This window comes from Lepidochelys olivacea (genome assembly GCF_965140295.1).
Source record: "Lepidochelys olivacea isolate rLepOli2 genome assembly, chromosome: 1".
Taxonomy (NCBI): Eukaryota; Metazoa; Chordata; order Testudines; family Cheloniidae; genus Lepidochelys; species Lepidochelys olivacea.
The window spans coordinates 291,470,781-291,490,703 of NC_140411.1; the positions used below are offsets into that span (position 1 = coordinate 291,470,781).

At 38.6% G+C, this 19,923-nt stretch overlaps 1 protein-coding gene across 5 annotated transcripts in view; it reads right to left on the reverse strand.

Annotated features, from left to right (window-relative positions):
* Positions 1–19,923, reverse strand: part of TBC1D30 (TBC1 domain family member 30) — an 83,856-nt gene that overhangs the window by 21,059 nt on the left and 42,874 nt on the right. For all 5 annotated transcript variants that reach the window (XM_084613021.1, XM_084613022.1, XM_084613024.1 and 2 more), the window contains 6 exons: positions 14,683–14,744; positions 14,175–14,240; positions 10,620–10,745; positions 7,825–8,010; positions 4,866–5,034; positions 2,948–3,116 (listed from right to left, as the gene is read on the reverse strand). In XM_084613021.1, the coding sequence (XP_084469147.1) occupies positions 2,948–3,116; positions 4,866–5,034; positions 7,825–8,010; positions 10,620–10,745; positions 14,175–14,240; positions 14,683–14,744 (778 nt within the window). The remainder of the gene's footprint in view (positions 1–2,947; positions 3,117–4,865; positions 5,035–7,824; positions 8,011–10,619; positions 10,746–14,174; positions 14,241–14,682; positions 14,745–19,923) is intronic.

Consider the following 19,923-nt stretch of genomic DNA (forward strand, 5'->3'; position numbering starts at 1 on the left):
TTCCAAGTAAAACTGCATGTGTTTTATCCTACTTCCTTATCAGTGACACTGAGGTTTCTTGTCTCCTTTCCTCCTCTAACCCTTCACCTGCTCCAGTCAACCCATCTCCTCCTGCCTCATGATATTCTTTTTGCCCACTCTCCATACCACCCCTTTCTCCTTAACCTCTCACTTTCATTAGGTTTCTTTCCCTCAGAACAGAAGTGTGTTATGGTCTCCCTGATCCTAAGCAAAAGCACCTCCCTCTCCAACTAACAGCCCATCTCTTTTCTCCCCCTTCACCTCTAGATTCAGTGAATGTGCCATCTATAATCGTTGCCTCAAGTTCCTCTCCCCCCAGCTCCAACCTTGACCCCTTACAATCTAATTTCCTCTCTCTCTACATGCTACTGAAAAAAAAAATCACTAACAATCCCTCCTCAGCCAAATCTCAGAACCTCACCCTCTTTCACCTCTTGGCTGCCTTTGACATGGGTGCTCAGAACCTCCTTCTTGAAATCTGGTCATTTGGCTTCTATGACTCTGCCCTTCCTGCGTCTCCTCTTACATCTCTGGTCACTTCGGTATCTATTTCTGTGGAAGTCCCACAGAATTCTGTCCTCAGCCCACTCCTCTTCTCCCTCCATGCCTCTTCTCTAGGTGACCTCATTTTCTCAAACAGCTTCAACTACCACATCTTTGCTGAGGACTCTCAAATCTGCCTTTCAACTATCTGACTTTCAGTCCTGCATTGCAGCCTACCACTCTAACATCTCTTCCTGGCTGGCAACCGAAACTTAATGTCCAGGCCATGCCAAAATCTTGCTGTTTGTTCCTCCATCTCTTTGTCTACCCAAAGAGAACTCATCCAAGTCCTCATCATCTCTTGTCTCAACTATTGCATACTCCCCTCTTTGGGCCTTCATGATACCACTTCATTTTCCTTATGTCCATTCAAAATGTTGCTGTTAATATCATTTTCTTGGTCCATCATTCTGACTATGTCACTGCTGACTTTGAGTCTTTCACTGGCTCCTCCTCCAGCACATCAAGTAGGAGTTTCTGATCCTTACCTTTAAGGCCTTTCACAACATAGCTCCTCCTTGCTTATTAGTATCCAATCCTTTCTACATCTATTTAGCCAGCATCTCTTGCCTATTTGACTGCTTCTCCCTCAAGTACCGCTGAGGTTTGTTCCCTTATGCTGCCCCTTACATTTGGAACACTCTGCCCAAACTAGCCCATAAGTCCTACCCTTTTCTCCAAGTCCCTCATCACAACCTACTTCCACCATGATGCCAGCTAACAATGGGTATAAAGATGCCCTGTATGATTTCTGATGTTTATCTTATTTATTAACCTTTCCCTCAACTGCCTGCTGCCATTCTTTCCAATTGTTTGTTATTTCCACTTTGTAAGTCTTGTCTTATTTAGATTGTTGGTAAACTCTTCACATCAGAGAACTTCTTTTGTTCTATGTTTGTATAATACCCAGCAAGATGGGGCTCTGATCCTGACTGAGGCCTCTAGAATTCCAGGTGAAGTGGGAAGTCCGTGCACAGAGGTCCTGTGGGACCCATTGTCTGTAGATAACATAATACAAAATAATAATAACGCTATGTCTAGTTTATTCTAAATGCGAACAGCTCAATTCATGAATAAAGCCTGAGTAAGAACAGGTCTTAGCTAATTATTCACCATTTGCCAGTTACAAAAAAAAGTAATTATTTTTCAGATTAAACATGCAAGATACAAAACCAAATATAATGTAAAAGCACTTGCCTGTGGTGCTGAAGTTTTAAGTGGTAATTTATTTTGCAAATTTAGAAGACCTCTTGGGATACTGCTACATATACATTTTGTCAATATTTTTAATATTTTAATTTTATATTAAAGAAAAAGGTTTGTTGCTAGGAAGGTAGGCGGTGCTGGGTATCAGAGGAAAAGATTGGATGCAGCTGCTGAATCCAACAGAGTTTTCCAGCTGACACTAGTAGATACTTGGCCTGCTCCTGCTCACATTTCCCAATGAAGTCAGTGACAAAACTCTCATTAACTCCAAAGGGATTTGGCCCTCTGTTTGGAATGTAAACATCTGCAGTGATGAAAGCAGTTCAGAAAAATCATTCCATTACATGTGTCCTTAAAAAAAAAAACACCTAGATTTGTATTCAATGATTGATCCCTTACAAAATGAGACAGCTTGCATGTTGCAGATTTCTCAGCACCTATACATTATCCTTAATAAAATCTTGGTTAAAAATGTTCTTTAAAGCAATTGCTTCCACAGATAGTTTCCAGAAAACTTATTGGTTAACACCCATTCACCAGGCAATGCATTGTATAGAGGAACATGAGGCTTGTAATGAGCTCAGCACTACTGTAACTACACTTTAGCAATGTATGTTCCTTTCTCAAAAAAAGCACAAATTTTAACAGTGAGGGTAATTAACAATTGGAACAATTTACCAAGGACTGTGGTGGATTCTCCATCACTGGCAACTTTAAAATCAAGATTGAATGTTTTTTTCTAAAAGATATGCTCTAAATAAACAAGAATTCAGAGAAGGCCTGTGAATCTAATGTTTCTTAAATACAGTACAGACAAGGAGCCTCTATGCACAGAACTCCCATTGATTTCACCTAGAATTCTGTGTGCAGTGGGCTTACAGAATCAGACCCAACATTTTAACATAGATATTATATATGCTATGTAATTAACTATAGACATTTAATAGGGTGAAGCCCAATAAGTCATCCCACCCTTCTTTCTGTCATTGCCAGATTGTTCCCTAGAATACATTTTATAGAATGCTATATTGCCACTTTGTACATCTATTTTAAAAGTAATAGTTTCCTGCAAGGCCATGCCTTGTTTATATCTGGAATTTGCACTTCAGAAAAATAATACGTATTAAAACCATATATGTTGCATGCATTGCACAAAAAAGAAAGAAAAATCACTTACTCGCCTAACTTTGCCCAGATAGCCAGTGCTACTCTCAGTATAACTTCAGACCCTTCAAAGAATACTGAATCCCAGATCTTTAAAACTGTATGGTTAGGAAGGCATGTAGCAAAGAGGGTCAGGAACCACTGCATTGTGAAGACATTGGTAAGTGGGGGTTCATAGCCTCCTAAAATGGAAAAATTAAGATAGCAAGTCATTCACAGTTCATTATTCCCCAAAGTTACTTTACAATGTTGTGCAAACTGGTGCAGTGCCGCATTCTGAAGACTGCCAATAGTTCCAGTGCCTCTGCTGCTGCTCAAAGCTTTCCCAGTCTGCAGCTGTCCACAGGGTTCTGAATAACAGCAGTGAAAAGTAACATTGCAAATCACTCTGCTGCAGTATAGGAAAACTGAGGCTATACCTACACTAGAGACCTTACAATGGCACAGCTGTACCGATGCAGCTGTGTCACTCTAAGATCTCCCGCATGCCCACTCTATGCTGACAGGAGAGAGTTCTCCCGTTGACATAATTAAACCACCTCCAACGAGCAGCAGCAGCTAAGTTGGCAGGAGAAGCTCTCCTGCTGACATCGTGCTGTGCACATGACCACTTATGCCACCGAAACTTATGTCGCTTAGGGCTTTGGGTTTTTTTCCACACCCAGAGCAACATAAATTTTCCTGACATAAGTGACATGGCCTAAGCAGCAGCAGAGGTGCTGGTGATGTCTGTAGATTCCAGAAGTTAGCACCACTTAGTTAATACCCATTTCATATTTGGAAGGAGGGTTTTTTTGTACCCTGCAATCACAACAGCTCGATTTATAAGAAAAAAACAAAACTCAAATTCTGCAGAAGTTGATGACAATTGTCAAAAAAAATCTCCTACTTGCCCGATGGGGACTGGTTCTTTTAAGTCCTGTCTATTGTATTAAAATCCTAGTGTCCTGCCTCAGCAGACACAGCTGTAATTTATTCGGTTTTCCTTTTGGTTTCCTAGCAGTTTCATAAAAGATTTAATCCTTCAGTTTGGAATTCTAAAGTTTCACTTTCTGGTGCCTGGAGCATGTTTCATGAATTTTGGTAGTGTGGATTGATTCATAGGAGGTCAGCGACGCTCCTCATCACCCACCAAAATTACTTGATCACCAAGCCAGCAAACATGAATTAAAGGCTTTTTGTTTATCTGTTTTTACACAGTTCAGGCAGCCATTCACAAGACTATCTCCTAGAAGATTCATTCTTTACAGGGGCCTTCGTAATGTTCAGGTTTGGAACTCAAGGGGCATTCAATTGTAGAATAACAAAAAACTCGATCTTGTTAAGGAAAGAACGTTCTGAGGAGTGTTACGCCTCGGAACTCAGAGTGCAAAGCCATTTTCAGATAACAAAGATCAGCTCTCAGATTCAAGGACATTTTACATCCTATGTCACTAGGCATCTAATCAGAAAAATAACAACTAGACATGATCCACTGCCATGAATCAGTCTTCCCACAAGGATAACATAATTCCAATACAGATTCCACCAAGAAACTGAAGAGGACATCAAAGGTCATGCAATTAGGCAAAGAACTTTCCAGGACATCAGCTGTACTATGCTATGTGATGTGGTATTGTCAGATACCTAATTTATGGCATTGTCAACCCAATTCTGTCCACAGCTACTTATGGGGCTAAAGTATCTCCTCATTTGCTTCACTTGAGAGAGCTGTTGGTTCAAGATATGGTCACCAGTATAAGAACCATCTCCTATCATGTTAACTATGTTAGTCAATTAGTAAAAGGTCAACTGTATTCTTACACAATTTTTAAAAATGTTGTTGTTCTCAAACTTTTAATACATACACATTTAAACCACAGTGTTCTTAAAACTGATGCTCAATGAGGCAAATGTGAAAAATAATTCAACACCATTTTTGTTGAACGCACCTCTACTTTCCCTATTTGCAGCTCTCTGAAGCGTATCCAAGTGCTGGGACAGTTCAGGAAGTTTCATTCTTAAAAGATCTCGGAAAACAGCCATATCCACAGACAATGCACGAAGATTATTGACAAAATAGCTATCAGGCAGTACTTTATCGATTAGGTAAATCATGATCTGTAAGAAAATGAGAAAAAGAGCAGTTAATCATTTAGGATTGGTAAGAGAACAAATGATCTTCCAAGAACAGCAAAAACTCCTGCTCTAAAATATAAAATGCACTAACATGTTCTATTCCACTGAGCTATAGCTTAGATACGCTGGCAAGATGTGCCTTAGGTATCTGATGTTTAATTCTATATCTTATAATGAAAGAAGGCAACGTTACTTTAAGCATCCGTAGACATTCCAGGTGCAAAGCACCTGCAGGATTGGGTCCGAAGTGTCAACTCTTCAACAGCAGCTTGCACTGCTAAGAGAGGAGTCTGGATAACTTCAAAAAATAACAGAATGTAAAAGACTGAGATCAGTCTAACAGAAGCCACACCACACAATAATGGAAGCAATATTCTGTTAATCAAAGCCAATTTTTGATACTTCTGTTGTTGTATGTGTTAGTGAGATGCCCTGAATTATTTAGGAAATTCTTAAATCCATTAAGTCTGTGCTTTTTAAATGTCACAAATGGAAGACTTGCTATCCTGGTCAGCATCTAAATTAATGGTTATGTATGTGATGCTGCTCTTTAGAAAGCACTCTTCCTGCATTTTAGCTGGCGTGATGGGTTGCACTTCATCATCTCATTATACAAGGTAATAAACTGAGAAATATAACAATGCACAGCTCAACAAATATGTTTAATTATATAAAGAAGGCAACTATATTGACAATAGTTCACCAGCTGATTATGGTGAAATATTTAAGGATTGTAAAATGAGACAAATATAATTGCTACCATCTCAATGGAAATTGTTATATGCAAGTATTTAAAGGACTGATATATCACCACCTGCCCTTCCAATATACATACAGATGTTTTTGCACTGAATGACTGTGTCTTCCCTGCCAGTGACTTTTTAAGCATTTATTAGAAATTTTTACACTTCTACGGATTTCATAGAATTAGCAGAAAAAAGTGTTATATGCAAATAAGCATGACATTTATTTTGCAGCAATTCATTATTTTTTTCTGCATGATTCTCAGAACTACCTTTATTCTTTCTTTGCAATATAATTAAGAGTCCCTTATTTCTCAGAATACATTTATCAATCTTCTGTTTGCATTAGGATTTTTTTCTCCCTTGTGAAAAAAAAATTGTGCCTTATTTCTTTATCCTGTTCCCAAGCTTTTGGAACAAGTAATCTAATAATATGAATTAGATCTGTAATAAATATCCTTGCAGTTCCGCTAATTTCTTAATACGTCAGTTGTAAAGTACTATATTTAACAAAGCCACATGCACAATGGGTTCTATTTACATAATGGATATTGCTTTAAATACTCCGGACATGAAATAGAGAGCTAGAAAGAAAACAAAGCTTTTTATAAGACTTAAATATCCATTTCTGCCTACTTCATTGACATCAAAAGTGTTTAGGGGAGGGATTTTTTAAAATAGTGATGTACTTTATTAGCATCCTGTGGTACATTTTCCAGCAATTAGGATATTTCTCACTGGTGTTCAATTCTGTAATTTCTTCCCCATGCCAATCTGTTGTTTAATCTGTTTTTATAAAACCTCTTTAGTATTTTTTTTAAACTAGATGAATCACATGTGTGATTTTTTTTTCACACAAACTATGGCACTCTTACCCATCATATCCATTTCTACTTCAGTTAGGTTAATTTAATTTACAGAATTTATAAGCAGTTTCTATCTGTATTGAACTGGAGATTTAACATTAACATGCTTACTTTAACTAGTGAAGTGTCTTAGGAACTGCTCCATTAATAAACTGGAGAACATGTGGTTGTCATAAAATAAGAGATTATAGTTGTAAATTATTAAGGCAATCACATAAGGCAATTATGTGGGGAAAAAAATTATACAAGGCAAATTTTACTCCATGATATATATTGGAACTGTTCTAATATTTTCCTAATGTTACAACTCTGTCTCTATAATAAAGCAACATATAAGATATCTATCTAGAAATGTATATGTGCTGGACTTTGACTCTGAGAGCTGTTATTTTTCCCACAGTTTCTAAGACTTAAATATATATAATAATATCTAGAGCAAGTTAAACACCACAGTATCTGAGAGAGTCATGATCTCCTTTAACAATTCAACCCCCATGGTAAACTCCTCATTTACATGAACAAGCTGTATTTTAGGAAGGTCATGCATAACACTGGCAAATCTTGGTCCTGATGCCCTGTAGCAAGGCAGGCGTCAGTTCTGTGGCTTGGACTCTGGAAATATAGCAGCAGCAGCTTTAACTTAAAATGGGAGGGTTCTAAACAACTTAAACATGGAAATGAGTAATACACTCAGTACAACAGACCCAGGATAATTATTTTGATATTCAATTCTACTTACTTCACACTGATCTCACACTTTGTTTCAAAGTGCTGCAGATTTTTGGACTGACAACACACAAATTCATCACAGAAGTTGTCAAGGAAAGTTGGAGGCTCTGGTTGCTAAGAAAAGGGCCAGTTGGTGCTTTGGAGGCAGTTTGGGATTGGATGAAATTCTGGCTCCACTGAAGTCAATGGGAATTTTGCCATTGACTTCACCGGGGCCAGGATTTTACCCATTATCTGGGTATTTTTGCAAAAATGGTCATCAGTGGACGTTAACAGGAGTGACATTTAAAATGACCCATTCAGATGGATCAGTTCTCTGTGAGCTGCTGTTTTAGGCTGTCTGCAAACGTATGCATTGTTTACACTAAGTTCACCTTTTAAAGGTAATCCTCACGATCACAAGGGTTAGAAACATAGCACACAGTTTCACTCACTTTCAGGGCATCCCCTTCATTGCCTTCCATTACTTCCAAGATGAGTGCAGCTAGTATATTAAAGCCTTGGCAATATCCAACTGATTTGTTCCATCTAGCATAAGCCAGCAGAACTCGTTTCAACACGACTCGGTCCTGCTCTGCCTCCTGGCCACAGTAAGAACTGCAACCAGTTCGGTGAAGATCCTAAAATAGGAAAGATATTTGAGATGTTCTCCTATTCCACTCCCTTACTTTTTGTCTCCCGCATCCTGTCAAACACACACATAATTATGTTACCACTGTTTGAAGAGATTAATTTTTATTTTAAAATGTTTAGCTGATTGAAGGAATGAAGTAGTTTGAGCAAAGGGCTGGAATCCAAGAAAGCCCCGAGTTCTAGCAGGAACTGAGCCACCAGCTCACTTGACCTCCTTGTTCCCGATCAACAGAGCAGGAAAATTGGGTGTAAAGAAGACCACTCTGTAAACCAAATGGTGCCTCTGAAACTAACCTAGATAAATAAATTACCAAAAGAGATGCCAGTATCTGATTGTCCCTGAAATATCAATAAGGTTACAAGCTATCTTCAAAGAGATAAAACATAGCTGCAAAATTATTTTTAGAACATTCTCATTTGTAAAGTGCTGTTTACTTCTGAAAAATTATCAAATCCAGAAAAAAGTGTTAAAAGAAAGTTGTACCCATATCTTAACCAGAAGCCTAAAAGAGAAATATTACATATCTCTTTTTTTCAAACACTTTTCTGCATAGAGAACGAATTAGAATGTGAATTTTAGTCAATGGAATATCGTGATTTGTTGCCACTATAAAGTATGGAACAAGGTACTAGAGTGAGTGGTTGTAGGCAACTAACATTAAAATTAGCAGCTGCAATTTCAAGTGCAGTTCTAGAGCTGAATATAAATGTTATCCTGTTAAACATATTATTTTCTAAAGACTCTTTTTAACACTGTGCTTTAGCAAACCCTTAGTCCTTTAGACATTAACAGTGCATTCTTTGTAATTGCACTTTGTGTTAGCAAATGAATAAAGCCAACATCTTTTTTGACATGCGAAGAAAAAATAGGAATCATTTGCATCAAACTGCAAAAATATTGCCAGACTCCTCATTTTTTATGCCAGCAAAAAACACATTGTTCTGGAGGTTGTAACTCGTTTGTGAGTGAAAGGCATAAACATGTACAGCACTTTTAATTTTTAATAAGGCATTGTACAGCCAATATCTATAATTTAGAGTTACCAAGTCTGGGTACTGTTTTTCAAACAAATATTCAGAAATGTAAGCATCATCACTTAGGTATACTGGTGCTAAAGCAAAGATGGATTTAGAAGATATTCTTTTCATGAAATTATCACTGTAAGAAAGACTAAGCTGCAAGACACTAGAGCTATCGAAACCATAATTTGAACTATGATGTTCTCTTCCCAAAATTGGCTCTTATTTTAAAAAGAAAAAGAAATGACACAACAACTGAAACACATACAGAGTGAAGGACATTTTACTACTGTACGCTAAGTGACAATAGGGTCAACTTATTACATCACAGCACGGTTGGATACCAGCAAATATTTTCTTTATAGAACACAAGGTCCACCCAAACCTTAATCAGAAATTTGCTAGACCATTATTAAATCAGCAAATATGATCCTCAAGCGAGCACGCAAACATCACTTTATATATCAGAACATTACATCATCTCTAGGAGGTCTAGAAAGTTTCTTTACAAACACAACTAAAACAACTCTGGGCTACAAACTTTACATGACCGACAGTACAGTATACAATTGAGAGAATGCAGACAAATGCAATTTACTGAAGGAAAAGATGAATTACCCTATGGCAGCTGGTCGTTTCTCTGCTAGTAGATGCCAACAAACAAACAAGTATTTTGCAAAAACTCTCTCTCCAATACAGGCTCACATTGTGCCCCCAACATCTGTGCATAGAGGGTCCCCTCCATATGCAGATATCCCCACTCTCCCAAGCGGAAGAGAGGACTCAGCTTCCTCCCTGGCACCACTCCCCTCAGGCTTCTTCAAAGAGCCAGAGATATGAACTGGGGAAGGACAGGAGACTGGGTGGGCTAGAAGGGCTGTCTCCCAACCAGCTCCACAGACTTTGGGTAAATATATTATCCAGCCCCAGGATATATTGTCTTTTCCATGTCACCCTCCCAACTGCTGCTAGAGTAGCACATGACCAGAGGCAGGAGACCTTTAAGGGACTGAGTTGTATAGGTCCAAGACTTCTGCATGGACGTGCCTGGAGATTTGCAAGGTTTAGGGGCAAGTGATGTGACCATTTCTGCAAGATGAAGAAAGAAGCAAATGGGCCCCTCCAAATAGGACTATGTGTGAGGACCTCCACAAATAGATCCCCATGGAGATTTCCTCCCCCAGCCCAACTTTGTGTGTTGGGAGGAGACAAACTGAGCAGATGGCATCACTGGCAAAGCAAGAGCAAAATGTGCCTTTCATTAACCTTTCTCTCCACTACTTCTCTCTGAAAAACAGGAATGCTGGAGGTGGAAATCAGGCAAAAAGAATTTTCTACCAATAGCAACAGCACTGAAACAAATTATTTTCTCAAATTTCAACAATTAATATGCAAGAATGCCCAGAGGAACAGTAACACTTGGCCAATAGACAAGAAGAAGTAACTTTTAGGAATGCAGTAGCAGAAAATTAAACAAATTCAACACCTCCCAAAAAACAATTATTTATTTTCCATTGAGAAATTTTAAAAAATTATATTTTATGCACACAAACGTATCAGCTGAAATGCCAATTACCTTTACAATCTGAATGCCCATGGAGTCATCATCAGGATTACTTCTGTCATTGAAAGTGAAGCGCATAGTTTTATCCCAGTCAATTGCTATACTATGTAAGTAGTGATCTGCTAGGGTCAGCCAAACCTAAAGATACATACAACATGACAATACGATGCATTATTCGATTCCTATTTTAAAATAAGATCAGTTTATACATACTGGTATGTAATTCTATGAATCTCACAAGTTCTAGCCAGATGTGATTTTCCTTTAGATTCAACAAATGCAGAAGGGGGAAAAGAAGGATATACATCTTTTCTGAGTCTAAACAATTTCTATATAATAAAAGCGATACCCCTGCTTTCTAAAATGCAATAGATGGCTCAGTCCTGAAGGTGTTACTCAGGTAGAATTCCTACCAACTTCCAGGGGAACTTTGTGTGAATAAAAACCAAGGCCCCAGCCATTTCCTGAGGATCCTCCATATGACTGTCTTCCGTGCATGAGAAGAACTGAGGGTGCTAGCTATCTTCACAGCACTCTCTCTCACAGACATAGGGATCAGGAATCCAAATGTAAGGGAGAGTCTGATCTGCAAGACTGGTAAAGGTAGGGCCAGGTGTACTGCTCACATCATCTCTTCCACCACATGGTAATCAACAGGGAATCTGTTGAAAAGATAACACAGCCCCAAGCTGCCCATTCCACAAACTTCATGCTGGAATGATCTGCTGGAAAACCTGCAAGAGAAACCTTGCAGAATTTCTCTCCCTGATAGAAAACCTGGATTTGTGCTGGAAATGGCCCACCTGATGATCACTTTAGATAAGCTATTACCAGCAGGACAGTGGGGTGGGAGGAGGTATTGTTTCATATTCTCTGTGTATATATAAAGTCTGCTGCAGTTTCCACGATATGCATCTGATGAAGTGAGCTGTAGCTCACGAAAGCTTATGCTCAAATAAATTGGTTAGTCTCTAAGGTGCCACAAGTACTCCTTTTCTTTTTGCGAATACAGACTAACACGGCTGTTACTCTGAAACCTCTCCCTGATAGCTCTCTTTGGGCAAAGGAGGGTTCTGTTTTTGGTTTTTGTTTTTTTTTTAATACAAAGGAGCAGGTGATTTGCCCCAGAGTAGGGACTTCAGGGTTGGATCCAAAGAATTATTTGGTTTATACTAAGCAACTGTGACTAGATGGGTTCATGAACTCTTGGCATCCAGATGTATTTTTGAAACATTAGCCTGGTTTCAAGCACAGGGACTACATACATAGCATGCTCTGAGGCGCATCTGTGACTCTAGGCTAGTATACAGCCTATGAAGTTAGGAAGAAAATATTGGATTCTGTAAAGAAATGCTGGACTTTAAACAAAGATACAAGGAACCTTACAGAAAGGGATATCATGGTGAATGTCATTTTCTCTAAATGATAACTGGATGAGCCCATCTTTAAAGGGGAGATTTCTACATCCACACTAGAAAAATAAAATCAGTGCTTAAAATAGCGGAACTTATCAGAAGAGCCCACAGGTACAATGCAGATTCAGAACCTCTTTGCTAAGTAACTTTTGAACTCCCACTCCAATTTGTTGATTATTAACAGGCTAACAGATAACAATTTAGTAAAGAGCATTGGTATATAATTTTACCTAATTCTAGGCAGGGTGGTAGGCCACAACATAACAATGGTTAACAATGACAAAGGATTGCTTTGCAGGGGGGTGGAAGAAATGGTGAAAGGGAAGGGGAGTTGATCTACATATTCCAAATGAGAAAAGCCATTCCCACACTTCCCCCAGTAATAAAACACTTAAACATTCACCTACAGCTCTCAGAATCAGAGATTCCCTGCATTTCCCCTCTCCCACACACTACAGATCTCTGGTGTAGAGGAACTACTTGTGCTGCTGCTGCACCTCCACACAGCATTTGCTAGTCGGGAGAGCAGTAAAATGAAACTCCACTTATGCTTGCTGGTTTCATACTCCATTTCTGTTGGGCCAAGAGGAAAAGTGTCCTGTACAAAAGGAGCAGCATGGATACTGTCCTCCACCTGTGCTGGAGAAAGTTTAACCTTTGCCCTGGCTCTGCCCACCCCTATCAGCTGAGGAGGATCTCTCACTGGGCTGGAGCAGTGTAGAATGCTTCCTCCTAGTTCAGCAGAAATGTGAAAGAGTGTGAGAGAGCCAATGCCAGTTCCATTCCACTTGCTCCTCTGGCTAGCTAAACAACGAGTGCATGAGCAACAGCATAGATATGGTCTAGGTGAGGGGGAGGAAAAAGAGCCTGTACATTGCGTCACTCTTTGCAAAGCTTCATAGAACAAGTAACAGAGCAATAGCAAATGGGTTATTAGAGGGGAGGAGGGAGAAAGACTTCATTATAGGGAAGAAAATGACAGCTGAAAGACTCCAATGTGATGCAAATGGACTACTTATTAAAACAATTAGGGGGGAATGATACCCCTATGATTGTTTATTTTATTCTCTCTTAACCTGAAAGAGCAAATGGTTTGGGTTGGAGGGATAGGGAGTGTGAGACTATCCACCCCGGTGAGACCTAGGTGAACTATGGTTTTAAACTGAGTTAGGATATTAGCAGGAGCAATAGGCCCAAAGCCTGTGACCAAAAAGAATGAGATCATGAGAAAGAAGAGTTGTGTTAAACCTGTAGTGATCCTGTGAAATACCAGTCTTATCTTAAGGTTTGGGCTGAAATAGAAATAAAACACAGTTAACTGGGCATCATGTGCAATAAATAATTGGCTATGTGAGAAACTACTTCATACCGCCTTAGCTAAGGTGCAATAATTTGCAGTGACATCACTTGTTTCTTAAAGGGTATAAAAAAGTAAACTCTTCAAGGGTTCATTGCTAATACCTGCCTGACCACGTTGGGAGTAGACCAATATGGGTCTAAGCATCCTTAGCCCATTTGTAAGTAATTTTGATCATATGCCTATAAATATTTTGTTACTGTTTGGCTGGAGTAAATTGCTATTATTTAGGCTTTACAGGCATATTTAGAGTAATTGTTATAAATACCATTTGCCCTTTGGATTTAATAAAAGAATTTATGGTTAAATTAGTGTCATGGTAATACCCTGCATAAATAATAATAATAATTCCAAAAGGGAGTAAGAAAGGAAAAGGAGAAAGATCCCAACATACAAAAATTATATTAAACCATGTATATATCTTACGTATGTTTTAATCCTTCTGTAGGGTTGCTTGCATGAAATTGAGGCCAGAATATGTCCCACATTTAGTCAATGTTCAGCTATTGAGAAAGATTCATCAGCACAAACTCTTGGTGTAGATGGAGTAAAGTGATAAAAGCCAAAATCTGTGCTGGTACAGCTTATGTAAATTTCAAGAATGAGCAACACCACTAGTGTAAACAGCAGCTTTGCCTGTCTGTGCAACAGTGCAGCTCCACGAGTGGCTGGTCCTTGATAGTTTTGAACCAGCAAAAATCCCCAGTGCATACAAAGCCTAAGACTCTCAAATTCATACCATCTCTAAACCACATGCGATTGCAATTATCTTGTGAAGTGTACAGATCTACCTACCTTCCTTCTCCACTCCTTTGGTATTCCTGTTGGCAGTCTGGCCACTGCTTTGAGAGCATCATACCACTAAAAGCAAAAACATCCAGCATAGGAAACATATGGAATTAGTTTAATTCAGAAATGTGGGCATATGTGCAATACTGCAAGTAAGAAACATTCATTTTATTTCCCATGTTTAAGAAATTAAATGCTTAGCCATAAGATGGACCAGTGCCTAGAGTTAATACAGAAACCCTAATTAAAGGCAAAATATAATCTTATAAGACTAATACTTTATGTATATAAAAAAATATAAGACTCTGACATTATGAGAATTCTGAGATGTCAGAGAAAACAAAGGAATTGCATTACAATTTCCAAAATGTTAGTTGGAACAAATCTTTATGTAGTGGCAACTAATATACCCACATTAAGATACAAAATAAAGCAATGCACATTTCAAGTAACACAAGTACACTGAAAAGGAAATTTTAGTCTGCTAAAAACAAGTGAAAATAAATGAAGTTACCTGCTGAAAACCATTTTGACCTAAAGATGGTTCAAGAGTGAACTTCAACTTTGTATCAACCCCTAGAGACAATAGTAAAACAAAAGGGAAAAAAGACAAACCAAAATCATTGGTTTACTATTTAGAAAAGGAAAAAATTAAATCAAGTCAAAAGAAAATACAGAACTCTAAATTGAACTACTGTATGTAATTCTGAATGACTGCATTCTATTCCTGTTTCCATCAATTCCTGTTTTCAAAGCAAACTGAAGGTGTATGTTAAAAAGTGTACATATAACGCTTTAAAAATGGAATAATCCCCTGTTCAGTATATTACTGTTGTTCAGCATAACATATTTTGCTAAGATCACTACATACTGAGGGATCCCCTACGTGGACATTGTACACTCTGCGCACATTGTGAGAAAGTCAGAGCTCTTTTCCATTACCACAGGTTTTATAATAAATAACCTGTTGTAATGGAATGTTATATAAATAAAATAAAAACTTGTTACAATGGAAAAGTCCACAAGATAAGAGAGGGAAGGTAAAGAGCTCTGACATTTTTATAATTTGAGCACAGTGTTCAATGTCCATGTAGGGATTTCTCAGTATGCAGTGAGCTGCATGACCCTTAAAGTATCTGATGCTAAACCACAGTAATATACTGAACAGGGGATCATTCTGTTTTTAAAGCATGATATCTATATATAAAAATATAAACTAGCTTTTCTTTCCATATGCTTCAATTTATGGATATTAAAACACCGGATGCTCATTTTTATTTTGTTACATTAATAAAATCAGTATATTGCTCAGTATGTAATATTTAATAACTTATCCTTTATCCATATTCTATTTAAGTTTGGCTAGTACTCCCATTTAAACTTAAGAGTTTCTTCTGGCTATAAAAGCAATCAATGTTAATTAATCTTTTTAATATAGATAACACATTTTTAAAATGCAAACTCAGGTGTGAGACTGGGATCTCAGGCTTGGCCTGTAATAGATTCTGATTATGGCATCTGGACACAACATAATATATATAATAATACATATAATCTGATTTATGTCTGTATGTTAGATTAAATCAGTCCTCAATCATTCAGAATGTCGCTGTCCAAAACCAAGGTGCTGAACAGTCCAATATTTCATTCTTCACATTCTCTTGCACTAACTGATATCAGAGGAATGCATACAAAAGAATAAAGCCCTTCTTAAAGACATTTTTCCGGCAACATTTGATTAATGGCATCATGTGTGCTCTGTATTTAAAATGTTTTCCATATGAAGGTTGTCTTTCCAAAGATACAGATTCATGGATCAACACTTTGTACATAATTTTTTATATCAACGTAAAGAGCTCAGTGCTGCAAGCTGCCAAATGCCTTAAATGTAAGGTAATTCATCAGAAACACTCCACGTTTTACTGGATTAGGCCTTGTGTGTTTGGAAAAAAAAAAGTAGCGCCATTTGCTAATGCTTGGTAGTTAAGTTTTGACAGTATTTCCATATGAAACTAATTATGAGGTGTTTAGAACCTAACTGGTGGGGGAAAGGTAGTATACAAAGGTTTAGACTGAAAACAAAGTTTAAAAAAAAAAAGCAAATCTACCCTAGATTTGGCCATTTAAAAACTGTGTCAGGGAATTTACCATTTGGATGCTTTTATCTACACTGTTCATCTAATAACAGCCTTACTGGGTTTGGGGATATTAAAGCATTTGTCCATATTAATATTTTCAATACCTTAAAAAAAAGGAGCCGTTTTTGAACATTTTGGTGCTTATACCTTGCAGTTACTACTTATTGGGATTCACTTCCCACCCCCCGGGACTCAAAAAGAGCCCGATCACATTTGCTGCAAACACGTGTCAGTTGAACAAAACAAGGTCTCATCCCTAAACAGTCTATTACTGAGTACAGGAAACAATAAGGACTTACGGCAATTTATGTAAATTCAGGCCAATAGCTAGCTGCAACTTTTGTTAAAGTGTAACTCCAGATGACACTTTAAGGTAACATGTTCTGGTATCAGCAAAAGGTAGATGGAAGCAATAGCCCTCCAGAATAGTCATGCACTCTCCCCCAACTGAGTACACAAATACAGAAAGCATTCCAGCTTTCCAAGGCTTAAAGACCCACCTAATACCAAGGCCTCTGTATTCCTGCAATTTACACGAGGAAAATACCTCTAGCAAAGCCAGCCGGGAGTAGTGAAGGGTGTGTCTGGACAAATACAATCTTGAAAACAGGCAAAATGTTATCCACCTGGTGTTTGAACCTCAAGATCGAAGACCTCAGACATGGCAGCAGATACAGTGGAGACTTGTTCCAAATAAATGAGATCTAAGGACTCCCAGATCTCAACTCACAAATATCTTCCAGATGATGGCATTGAATTAATAAAGGTATGATGTCACTAGGCAGAAAAGAGAGACTGCTGTCTGCAGAGTGCCCAGGGAGATACACTGACATGGCCATCCTGAGTTAGACCAATTGACTGGGCATCTCTTGAAGATTAATTAATGACTTCTTACCATATTGTTTTGCCTTATATAAAAGAGCCACAGATCAAAATTTGGAGGCATAGAGTAGGCGTCATCTCCAAGGTGAGTGTCAGAATGAGGCCTGCCCAGTACCCTAGCAATCTGCTCACTAATTCACAGCACACCAAAAATTGCTGTAGAGAAGCCGTTTGATGTAGGAGAATCTCCCCCTCCACAAGTTAGTCAACCAGACAAAAGCTGCCGCCACATATCATTCCAGTAATTTTCCACTGTTAGGACATCCATCCTTTCAGGAGTCCCAAAACCTAGTACAGCCCTCCATTTTCTGTCTCATGAGCATCTGACACACATCACGGACATCAGCTACTTGAGCACAGAAAGATATAGTAGCCAAGTAAGAAGACTTGGTGGAATAATCAAAACCCCATTCCTCAATTTCAGCAATGAACTACTCCACAGGGACAGGAGTATTGGGCCAAAAGTTTGGGAACTCTTCAGTAGCTCCAAAGGAAGGATGCACAGGAAGGTTGTGTGTTATGACCCCCATGTTCTTGGGGGCATGGATTAGTCAACTAGTCTTAACCCACCCAAACATTTCCAATCCAATCATCACAGGCTCTGACTGTATCATAAGAGCAGCTGCTGAAATCTCTTCCACTGACAGTAACTGAAAGTGAACAATGCTAGTATCAACACCTAACCTGTACCTAACCAGAAACTGATGTTACGTCCTAAACAAAGGAGGAAAGGCCGTACAGCAGCTGGGCTCTCAAAATTTAGTGATGCAAACTACAGTCTAATTGTTGGTTCAAAAACAAAAAAAAGCCATGCTGTTTTGTCCCACAATTTGTTTTATAACTTATATTCACCCATGTAAGGGGTAGTGAAAGCAGTGTCCGGAGCAATCTTCCATGCAATCCACTACCCTAGCAACCACCGCGCACACCAGGACATAATGAAGTATGCAATGAAACTGGCCCCCAGAGGCTTCCCAATACATACGGATATCAGCAGATACATACAAAGCCAGAATGAGACCCTTTAAGTTTATTCAACAATGAGGCACAAAACGTTCAAATCCTCCCTGATCTCCAGGATGATGATATGGTAGCAGGTAACCCCAGCTATGGCATCACTGGGCTTCCTGCTAGCAGCTCACTTTGGGACTACAGAAACTCCAAACCACGACCTAATCCACTGCTAGATGTGAGACGGTGATGTGCTTCTGGTATCAGCTCCTCTACCCTGTCCTGGGGATGAAGGATGAGTGTCACAGCTGCAGGCAGGAATCTCTTTGCAATTTATCTTTAAAGCTTGACAGAATAATGGCAGTGTCTCCAATATTAGGAGGCTACTGCATGAGCTGATGTCAGCTGGGGGCAGGACCCACAGAGCAGTTGGGACCTGGGGGCATATTAAAAAAAATACAATGAAGTCTGTGTCAAAGAACCCTATTTTTGGTAACCAGCAGCCCTATGAAACAGGTTATCCCCAAGAACTTTACAATGTAAATATATTAAGCAACTACTTCTCCAACATAACCAGAGACCATCCAGAATTGCTCTCAAATACAGAAGAAATTTGCTTAAGTTATCAGCTTACTCACTTTGCATTTGACTGCTCATAAGGCACATTGTATATACACATGTAGTGCAATGGGAAACTCTGCACTTTGTATAGAGCTATGTATTCCTTTAAGTTTTAATACTCATTCATGAGACACTAGTTAAAAATAATTATGTTACAGTTTTACTTCTTTTATGTTCATGATAACCCGCAGACAAATTAATGTTTCACCTACAAATGATTAAACATCTATTATTAAGTATATGTATTTCTAGTATTTTATAAAAATAAAATGATTTAAATATTTATATTTTCAGTGTTTTATAAACAAAACAAAATTTTGGAATTAAATAACTGAGTCCCCTTGGCTTTCTAGTAAGCTGCAGATCCACCTTTGTTAAAGGCCACCTTGCTTAAGAGATCTCATTTTGCTGGTCCCCTGAGCAGCCACTTAATAAAGGCTTTGCTTTATTTGAAACTGAAGTAGTTTCTAGGGAAAAAATAGATGCAAAATTTATGACTGCCCCTTTAAGAAAACAGTCTTCTTTGTAAAAAGAAAAGGAGTACTTGTGACACCTTAGAGACTAACAAATTTATTTGAGAGTAAGCTTTCGTGAGCTACAGCTCACTTCATCAGATGCATTCAGTGGAAAATACAGTGGAGAGATTTATATACATAGAAAACATGAAACAATGGGTGTCACCATACACACTGTAACAAGGTGAGCTATTACCAGCAGAAGAGCGGGGGAGGGGGGGACAGACCTTTTATAGTGATAATCAAGGTGGGCCATTTCCAGCAGTTGACAAGAATGTCTGAGGAACAGCGGGGGAGGGGGGAGGAGAGGGGGAGGAATAAACATGGGGAAATAGATTTACTTTGTGTAATGACCCATCCACTCCCAGTCTTTATTCAAGCCTAAGTTAATTGTATCCAGTTTGCAAATTAATTCCAATTCAGTAGTCTCTCTATTTCCCCATGTTTATCCCCCCCCGCCCCCCAACGTTCTTGTCAACTGCTGGAAATGGCCCACCTTGATTATCTCTACAAAAGGTCCCCCCCCCCCCGCACTCTCCTGCTGGTAATAGCTCACCTTAAGTGATCACTCTCGTTACAGTGTGTATGGTAACACCCATTGTTTCATGTTTTCTATGTATATAAATCTCCCCACTGTATTTTCCACTG